At 38.7% G+C, this 10843-nt stretch overlaps 1 protein-coding gene across 1 annotated transcript in view; it reads left to right on the plus strand.

Annotated features, from left to right (window-relative positions):
* mical1 (microtubule associated monooxygenase, calponin and LIM domain containing 1) overlaps positions 1-7878 on the plus strand; it is a 61138-nt gene extending 53260 nt beyond the window's left edge. Inside the window, exons 19-24 of the mRNA XM_066670926.1 lie at positions 732-847; positions 1094-1201; positions 1480-1573; positions 4350-4443; positions 4915-4988; positions 6573-7878. Coding sequence (XP_066527023.1) covers positions 732-847; positions 1094-1201; positions 1480-1573; positions 4350-4443; positions 4915-4988; positions 6573-6772 — 686 coding nt within the window. The 3' untranslated portion in view covers positions 6773-7878. The remainder of the gene's footprint in view (positions 1-731; positions 848-1093; positions 1202-1479; positions 1574-4349; positions 4444-4914; positions 4989-6572) is intronic.
* Positions 7879-10843: the final 2965 nt, after the last annotated feature.

The following is a 10843-nucleotide window of genomic DNA, read 5'->3' on the forward strand; positions in this document are numbered from 1 at the left end:
TAAAGCTGTAGAAGGAGCTGTTCCAAAGGCATTTGCATTGGGAATTTGAGGCTCTGATTCTGTCTGCTGCTCCAAAAAAATGATTTTCTTAACCTCTGCATTTTTATAGTCAGTGGGTTGCTGGTTCTGTATGATTTTGTGTTCTGCTACAAACAGCTATTCAGCTACCGTCTTGATGCTCAATTCTTGGGTCTGCGACCATGACAACAGAGCTCTGTTGGTCAGCTCCGTAAACGCAGGAAATAGAACAGGTTCTAACTGAAAAATTGAGGCAGCGTCACAGTCCATCAGTTTTGGAACCCATTAATATACATGTTTTCAAAACTTGACGTGTGCTTGCACTGAACAGATGTTTTTTTTCCCCCTTTTTTCATAATATGTACACATTTAATAATTTAGCCCCGTTTGAGGCAAATGTAAGATTGAAATGAAATGTAAGGCATAAAATACTCTTTCCATTTCTTGTTAGCAACGCTAACCCAATGACCCATGAACACTAAAGAAGCAGAACCTAAAGTTGGCTACCTTTTTGGCTAAAGTAAAACCTGTACATGTCATATTCTCCTTGTAATGGATGCATTGTTAAAGCTTCCAGTTCAGCACAGAGGACATGAAATTAGTCTTCAAGTTGAATCAGGGAAATTTAAAACATTCAACTCTACTGGGATCCTCCGAGACTGGAGTCCGTGACCCTGTTCTCAGCTGATTTTATATTTTCATTACGTTACCAGTGACAGTTCAGCCCGATTCAGAGGATGACGTCGATGCAGAAGCTGTTGATGATGAGGACGATGATGATGAGAACGAAGAGGCTCTTTTGACAGAGGATCGTTCTTTGGACGGCAAGGTTAGAAACTGAAATAAAAGCAGTCATTTGCATCTTTCACTAAGCAGATGCTGAATAGAAATCTAACCTTGAGAAATAAGCCTGTCTCTCCCACCTTAAAAAGTTCATGATTACATAATTAAAGCTTTAGTTCTCTCTTAAGTTGGAATGCTTCTTTTAGGACAGCAGCTGAGTGTGGGGGAAAAAAATAAAGATTTATTCTGGTTATGTTGGTGGCTGATTCATTCCACTTTTTCATGTATTTAGGTTGTACAAATGGGTCTCTCTGACACTGAGAGGCAAGAGCTGATGAAGATGAAGACTCTGGAGCGAAGAGCCAAAATGAGCGAGATGCAACGCTTCCGCAAAGCTCAGGTTGCATATACCTCACTATGTATAAGACAGTATATATACTTTCAGATTAATTTTGACTCTGCCAAACCAGGTTTAACACATCCCATAATAGCCGTGGACAATTCTGCAGGCATTACAAAGAAGCTAAAATTAGATTTCTCCTGCAGCAGCATTAAAAACCTTTGTAAGAATTTTCAGCAGAATGCATTTGGGTCTGTGATCTAACAGCCATCTAAAATCCTCCAGTAGTTATGGCTTTACTGACAACATTCTTCGTGTCTGATGTGTCTGATATACAGTCTATCCAAAGGAGGCTAGAAGAGATTGAGGTGACATTTAAAGACCTGGAGGAGAAGGGAGTGATACTGGAGAGATCACTCAGAGGCCAGCCTGGTATGACCTTTCATTTTGAACACGTTTACTAGCATTTCAGCCATCTTTGAAATACTTGCAAAAGAGACATTTAGTTTATTTTTTCTCTTAATTTAATAGCTCCTTCTTAGAATTTTCCAAAATCAGTCAGTATGGTGTTATTTTTTTTAACCTGTTATTAATTCCTCTATGAACAGCTAATTTTCTGGATGTTAGTTCTGAACACTGTACTTATTGGTTGTCTCAGTATATCTTTATATCATATAATGGGCATATTATAAAAGGGGGACATATCAGACCCCTTTTCCACAAGTTAATTACATTCTCAGGATGAATATATATCTGCATTCGTTATGGGCTCCATCAAGGAAAAAGGCGCTGCAAAAAAGCAAGCATAGATGTTTTTCTTTGTATTGATGAAGTTATTTTAATTATTTAAATTATTTTAAACTGTATTTGATTAATTATTTCTATATTTATTATTCTTTATTTATTTATTTGTTAATTGTCTTATTTATTGTTTATTTTAAGTTTGTTTCAAATCGTTTCTAACTGTACATGTTGTTCTTTATTTATTTATATATTATTTTTTTATATAAGCTTAAAATACTTAAAATCCCTGCCCCCTGACACATAGATAGGAGCCTAAATCCGCCTTCACAGGAATTATGTAAAATATGTATGGCTCTTAAGTTATAAAAAGGACATTTATGGGAAATGTCATGAAATGAGGTTTCTAGAATTTGATCCAGGGCAAATAATATTTTTTCTGGGGGTCACTGTGTTTAAATAACAGCGTTATGGGTTCAAGAACCGAAAAGATGATGCATGCCGTTTACTTCAACACTTCTGTACACTCACTTCATAGTCATTAATACCAGGGCATGCACATTACATGCAACTGTTTTAAGGAGTTTGGCAAAAGGCAGCTGGCTTAAAACCAGTGAATACATTAGTTCTTTCATGCTCACAAAAAAAGCAATGTGAGCACTATTTTAAATTGTTCCCTCAAATGAAATATATGTGTGCACAAATTGCTTATAAGTTCAAATAAAATGTGGGCATGAATTGCTAAATTTGTTCACTCTAAATAGTTGAAACGTGCAAACCAATTGCTATTTGCTCAAATGAACTGAAGTGTGCACACAAATTGTAAATCATTCACTCGAATTAATATTTATTTTTACCCACGGCCCCTCTCGGGCTCCATAGTAATTCCAACTCACCTGGTAATGTATATTTCTTATAACTTTTGCAACCCTTTTTAGTGGGGACACAATAAAGCTGGATTAGTGTTCAGAATACCTGTCAAACCAACAATAACTAAAACAAAAATTACTTTTTTTTAAAATACTGTCTTGTTATTAAGATCCGCCCATACGTCAAACAGCAGAATCAGCAGTGAACATACGCAGGCTGTAAGAGGGAGAGTATTTGTTTAACTGCGGGTGGGTGTTTGCTCAGTCATAAAATGCACTGAATGGAGCAGCACATTCTAAAAATGTATTTAATAATTATATGCTTTTTGTGAAAGAGAAATACAACAAAATGTTGAAGATTTCATAGTTTCTCAAGTGGTAGATAGAGTGGCTAGTGAGGTTTACGACCTGTCAAGGAAAATGCAACTTTGTTGACTGTCTTCTTTAAATGTGAGGGGCATTGATAACATCGAATATATTGTAAGCATGTGTCTGTTGCATATCTTGAAATGGCACTTCAGGGGAGGAAATATAAGAAAGCAGGTAAGGGCTAACAAACTTGTGCTGCTTGTAACATATAGGGCCATACTCTGTCCATAAAAGGAGAAAAATAGCTAGCTATACAAACACCACACTTTCTTTGTTTCATTGCATTGTTAATAACAGTACAGTGATCCCTTGTTTTTCGCAGGGGATGCGTTCCAAGACCCACCCGTGAAAAACGAATTTCTGCAAAGTAGAGGAAAGATATATATTTTTTTTATGTATTTAACGAGTATTTGGACTTTTAAATCCCTCCCTGTTACTGTTAACAACCCACCCTTTGCATTAAACAGTCATTCTATAAGATAAATAAAATAGAATTCTATTTTCAGCTGGAGCTACATGTGATATCCTACCATTTTCTTTAATAGAGTCATTCCTAAGCTGTGATTTAGCGTCAGTAAATTTCACTCGGATGTGGACATGAACAACACATGTACTGTACGTAAGAAACACTTGTAAATGATATATTTTGTCACCTACAGGCCCAGTCTAATACATCCATCCATCCATCCATCCATTATCTGTAACCGCTTATCCAATTTAGGGTCGCGGGGGGTCCAGAGCCTACCTGGAATCATTGGGTGCAAGGCGGGAATACACCCCGGAGGGGACGCCAGTCCTCCACAGGGCAACACAGACACACACACATTCACTCACACACTCATACCTACGGACACTTTCGAGTCGCCAATCCACCTGCAACGTGTGTTTTTGGACTGTGGGAGGAAACCGGAGCACCCGGAGGAAACCCACGCGGACACTGGGAGAACACACCAACTCCTCACAGACAGTCACCCGGAGTGGGAATCGAACCCACAACCTCCAGGCCCCTGGAGCTGTGTGACACTACCTGCTGCGCCACCGTGCCGCCCCAGTCTAATACATGGAAATAATAATAAAAAAATACTTTTGGCTATTCATCTTTCACTGTTTTCCTAGATTTTCCCTCAATATCTGCGATATAGCGACCATAAGCCCCCCTTGAAAAAACCCGCAAAGTAGCGAGAGATTACAGTATAAGCTATATTCAATTATCTGTGCTTCTCTTTTAGGTCCTGATGGATCAACCACTATGATAGATGATTGGATTGAGCTTGTCCAACAGAAGAATGATCTGGTTACTGAGGAGTCTGATTTGATGGTGGCGTAAGTCTCAGGCCTAGATGTTCTTACCCCAAGTCAGTGAATCTTATTAGGAGCAGACAGTCTGAATATATGTAGTGTTTATTTACATTAGCATTTAATGTTTTCTCTCAAGTCGTATAATTTACATCAGTCCATTTGAACTGGAAACATTTGCTATGCAGAAGGGAAAAACAGTAAATTCTCAAGTAATGAAGGCCTTTCAGAAAGCACTTCCCCTGTCTTGTTGCTCTGGCAACCTTTCTTCTGAATGTCTGAATATACAGGGCTAATGCTTATTAAGCTTAACATGAAGGCTGCTAGGCTGTATTTAAGGTCTTCTTAACATGCCGTGTATTTAGCATATATTTACATTCTGTAACACTGCAGCCCCCACTTTCAAAAACCATCTATGCCTTTTATCACAGTGCTGTGACACCACATGCAGTGACTCTAATATCTGTTTAATTTTACTGTTCATGCTCAACGCCATAGGTCTAGGCAGCTGGAACTGGAGGATAAGCAGAGCATGCTGGAGCTGGAGTTGCGGCGCTACATGGAGATTGATGGTATTTACAGAACAACCTGCTGTCGGAATTAAATTTTGTATCTGTTTCATGTTCGTTACTTTGTCTGCACATTTCATGAAGAATGGATCAATAGGAATAGCAAAAAAAAAAAGGTCTTACTAAATGCATTTACATTAAAAGTTACACATTTTTAATCTATCACCTAGTATATTACCATTTTGGAGATGCAAGAATTTATTCATTCATTCATTATCTGTAACCGCTTATCCAGTTCAGGGTCGCGGTAGGTCCAGAGCCTACCTGGAATCATTGGGCGCAAGGTGGGAATACACCCTGGAGGGGGCACCAGTCTTTCACAGGGAAACACAGACACACACACATTCAACGTCAGTTTCAATGGTGCAAGGAGCGCAAATCTTGAGCTGTGGACAATGTGAAACATGTATTGTTCTCTGATGAGTCCATCTTTACTGTTTTCCCCACATCCGGGAGAGTTACGGTGTGGAGAAGCCCCAAAGAAGCGTACCACCAGACTGTTGCATGCCCAGAGTGAAGCATGGGGGTGGATCAGTGATGGTTTGGGCCTTCCCTTGGCCCAACACTTGTGATAGATGGGCGCGTCACTGCCAAAGACTATCGAACCATTCTGGAGGACCATGTGTATCCAATGTTTCAAACATTGTGTCCTGAAGCCGGTGCTGTGTATCAGGACGACAATGCACCAATACACACAGCAAAGCTGGTGAAAGATTGGTTTGATGAACATGGGTGAACATCTCCCATGGCCTGCACAGTCACCAGATCTAAATATTATTGAGCCACTTTGGGGTGTTTTGGAGGAGCGAGTCAGGAAACGTTTTCCTCCACCAGCATCACGTAGAGACCTGGCCACTATCCTGCAAGAAGAATGGCTTCAAATCCCTCTGACCACTGTGCAGGACTTGTATATGTCATTCCCAAGACGATTTGACGCTGTATTGACCACAAAAGGAGGCCCTACACCACACTAATAAATTATTGTGGTCTACAACCAGGTGTTTCACTTTCATTGTCCAACCCCTGGGTGGCACGGTGGTTCAGCAGGTAGTGTCGCAATCACAAAGCTCCAGGGTTCTGGAGGTTGTGGGTTCGATTCCCGCTCTGGGTGACTGTCTGTGAGAGGTTGGTGTGTTCTCCCCGTGTCCGTGTGGGTTTCCTCCGGGTGCTCCGGCTTCCTCCCACAGTCCAAAACACGTTGGTAGGTGGATTGGCGACTCAAAAGTGACCGTAGGTGTGAGTGACTGTGTGTGAATTGCCCTGTGAAGGACTAGCGCCCCCTCCAGGGTTTGTTCCCGCCTAGAGCCCAATGATTCCAGGTAAGCTCTGGACCCACCGTGACCATGCATTGGATAAGAACTTACAGATAATGAATGAATGAATAAATTGAATGATTGAAAAAATTCATGGATTTAACATGTGCCTGGGCCACATCTGCTAGCTTAACATCCTACAGCATGTAATGGATTTTGTATTTATTTGTTTTCTTGCCTGCTCCATATGGTTGAATGCATAGTTTCTGTAGTATGCACACATGAGCATAAGTCCAGTTCTAACTGTAGTAATACCGTGTGTGTGTCTGTGTAGACTCTGAGAAGACTGCAGAGCAGCAGGCAGAGGAGGAGCAAATTTTACAGCAGATGCTGGACGTGGTGGATATGAGGAATTCTCTTGTGGCCTTCCTAGAGGAAAAGAGACTTAAGGAAATCAGTGAGGAAGAACTAGGTTCCTCACTGCTGGAGACCAAGAGAGTCTCTACTGCTGGCGCCCAGGTACACTGGGCCTGAGGGAATATCCACACACAAGTACAGACAGACCTTACATGCCGCCTTCTGCCCTTGTGCTCGAATTTCAAACCAAAGACTTTAAAAGCTCACGAGATCAGACTCCTATCTGTGTGTACTTGGACACACTCAGGTTCAAATGCAGGACATTTATAGAGATGCAGGCTGGATGCACAGGGCTTTTAACCATTCAAAACTGAGGCTACCTATGACAGACACCTGAGATTGTTCCAGAATAAAAAAACCTCTGGAATTTGTTATAACACCACCCCAGCCTTCACTGCCCTGTCACAGCCTAGGAAGAGGTCAGTGGATTCTCCGTGTCACACTCACACTCCCACACACAGTGTGTACCAGGACTTTGGATATTGCTATTACTAAACTCCTCCAAAATTATACTGTAAGTATGAACCAGGGGCGATTTGAATGTGTATTCTTCTCTTATTTATCTCTGTCACATTTATCAGGGTTGTTTGCCAAGCACATAGACATTTTGAAAGATTAAGTTATTGTTCAAAGTTGTTGTTTTTATGTTTTTGTGTTTGCTGGTTCTCAACACACAATCCCATATTCTCAATGCCAATGCTAAAAAAAAAAAAAAAGTACCAATTACATATGTTCGTTGTTTTTTTTTGCCACAGCAAAGTATTTTAAAGATCACATTAGACTTATGTGCAATGTACACCTTGATTTGTCTATTATCACTGTTGTTATTATTATTATTATTATGATTAACACTATTATCACAAACTTCTATAGAAAATGTTTATGTTAATAGAGGTGGGTTGAAACTCAGGGTTTGGTAATTATGGCCTGTACTGATGTACCATATCAGCATCAACATTATCTCTATCTGAAAAAGCTGTTGAAAAGTTTGGAACCTGAATAATGAATTTTGTGTTGCATTTATATATATATATATATATATATATATATACAGAGAGAGAGAGAGAGAAAGAGAGGTTTTTGAAATGTACAATGATCTGTTGTGGAACGTTGGGAGAATATGCGACTGTTTTATTTTTGTCCACTGTGTTTGGTTCCTTTAATATTTCTTTTTCTTTTTTTTTTTTTGACTGTGACAGTACACTATGTTCTCATAATAAAAATATGCGTATTCTATTCCGTGATTTTTCTTAACAGTTGCAAATTGTAGTTTGGCGTCTGAGGTAAGCAGCATTTGTCTGCAGCAGCCCATAACACCACTAGAGGGAGTGCCACCACTATGTAGCATAGGGATAAATGGATTGAGATTTAAAGAAGACTAAGACTAAGATCAGAACAGTTGTGTTTTTATGATATCTTGCATAAAGTGAACCAAAACAACATGGGACACTTTAGATTTTATACAATTATATAAAAAGAAATGTTGAATATTGAAGAGATCAAAATAGGGATGTAGTAATATTTTGAAATTAATTTGTATTATTTTATTACAAAATGTATCAAGGCCAAAGAAACACTCTCAGCCCAGTTACAACTAGCGTGAGGCCCAGTGAGCTTTGAATCTTTACAACTGATGTGGTATGAATGATTCACTCATTACAGAGTAGTGCAGGCCTCCGATCTGTGACCCTTAAGGTTTTAACAGGGGCCAATGGGTTCACAACATTATTTGCATGAAAGATCTAATCAGCAGATGTATTTATAAACTTTCCACTGATATAAAGGTGCATCTGAATAAATAACGTTCATATATAAGTTTATATATAAATAAATCTAGTTTATTTATTTTAATGTTGATGACTATGGCTTACAGCCAGTGAAAATCCAAAAGTCAAAAATGACATGTGCCATGATCATCTTATAACCAGAAAATGATATGAAACTGAGGTATAGATGAGCTTAAAGATTTTTCGAGCAGACAAGAGAATCATTATCCCCTGTGTATAAATGTAGATGAAACTTATTTAGATGCGTGTCGTGATGAAGTAGAAATCATTCAGTGCAGAAAAATGAAAGATGAATTGGAGGAAATACAGTTCCATAAAGCCGGAATATATTTTCCAAAATTACTGTTATCGGTTAAAAGATCTGAAATGATTCCACAAAATCAATTGTGTGCAAGAACAAAAAGTACTTTTTCCCTATTTTGATTGCACTTATCTGCATGGACAACAAGGATTAGGAGGCATGTTTTAGAGGCTGTGCACAATTTAAAAATCATAGTTATCAGTGACAAACATTAATTCTTTAATTAATTAAAACATCCATCTTTTCCAATCGGATATTTTAGGCCTATTTTTATTGTTGCCCAATACTAAGATACAAGTGTATTTTAGATCATCTTTTTAGCTCTTGTTGACCTTTTTTTCCACATTAATTCCCCTGTACGTATGTGTGCACGTCAGTGGTTATGTGCCCATTTTGTAGAATCTGCACACTAGTAATCACAAGTTGTAGTAGAGGATTAACGTAACACAGTACTATCTCTGAGCAGTAGCTCTGAATAGAAAGAGTGAAGGAGTAGAACGTATTTTCAGTAATAAGCTTAGACTTTTTGAGTCTTTTTTTTAATTTTTTTTTTTATTCAATTGTTGAGTGTCTGTTTCCAGGTGCTGTCCACGGCAGATTTTGGTGTGTCATCACACTGAAAATCACATCTTGCGTGAAATTGTGACCATGGCTTATATTCCTTGTTCCATGTGTTATTGTTAAGCTGACTAATCCCCTAACCAAGGGTAATCATATTTGCACTGTATTATAGGATATTGATGTGCATTGGAGATTAGAGTACAGTGGCAAGTGGGGACATTCAATGATTTCTATCTGTCCTTTAAATGAGGGTGGGCATGAATTGGACATAAATCTGAATGTTTGTAAACTAAGGGTGGGATCAGTTCAATTATTTATTTATTTATTTATTTATTTATTTATTTATTGCCAAACCTTGCTGCACTAACAGTCCTCAGTGCAGGCAGACAGCTCCAGGGACCAGGGACCAACTCTGGGTGACTCACTGTGAGGAGTGTAGTGTGTTCTCCCTGTGTCTGTGTGGGTATCCTCTGGGTGATTTGGTTTGCTCCCAAGCCCTGTGAAGGACTGGTGCCACCATACAGTATGTGTTGCTGCCTTGCGCCCAGTGATTCTGTGTAGGCTCAGAACCCACCACAACCATTAACTGGATAAGTGGTTTCATGAATGAAGGAATGAATTTCTGGTACCAGTCATCCTTTCCAAATATACTGTTGTGTTTGTATTGGCCTCTTTATCATGGACATCAAAAAAAGGAAAATGAAAATGATTTTCTTTCTCCATGTTGTATCAAAAATGTACCGTATCATGGAGCAAAAACAGCAATACGTATTGTATTGTGAAATTTGTGTATCGTTGCCCCCCTAATTATACACTGACTTGGATAAACCATGTTTATGGAAGCAAATCTGTCTCATCAGACTTTGAAATATTACCACCTTTGAATTTGTAGCACTCAGATATTTTGCACTGAAATTGTGCATCTGAATTTTGCTGCTTTTGAATTTAAGTCTTCAGATTGACACCTCTGAATATTTTGCTTTGAAATTATGCATCTGAATATTGCTCTTGAATAGAACTCGTGAATTTACAGGAACACGTTTTCACTGTTATTATTCAAGGTTAATAAATTCAGATTAAAAATTCAAACAATATATTTCAAAGTTGCTCAAATAATGAGGTTTTTTGAGGTTTGATTTGAATATAGAGAGTTGGAGAATGTTGGACTGAAGGGGGAAGAGAGTTAAACCTGAGTTACACAGGACTAGTAAAATTATTGCAAAGTTTTAAAAAGTGAAATTCCAAAATACAAACAGTAACAATAACAAGTCAACAATTTGATGATTCATGACTGTGAAGCACACTGGAAATTGGACCTTGGCAGTAGAGCAGTCATAAACGAGCTGTGAATTTATCACTGAAATCATTACATGACTCGCATCTTTATGCTCTATGCAACACTGACTTGTAGGCATTTCCTGCTCTATGGAGTTTTAAATGAGTCTAAATCTCTTGAATGATCATGTGCTGGATGCCTTCTCTTTGGCAAGAATTCACTTGTCTCACTTTTGCAATTCCTCTCTGCCAGTTGGACAGTTA

This window comes from Hoplias malabaricus, chromosome 5 (assembly GCF_029633855.1).
Source record: "Hoplias malabaricus isolate fHopMal1 chromosome 5, fHopMal1.hap1, whole genome shotgun sequence".
Taxonomy (NCBI): domain Eukaryota; kingdom Metazoa; phylum Chordata; class Actinopteri; order Characiformes; family Erythrinidae; genus Hoplias; species Hoplias malabaricus.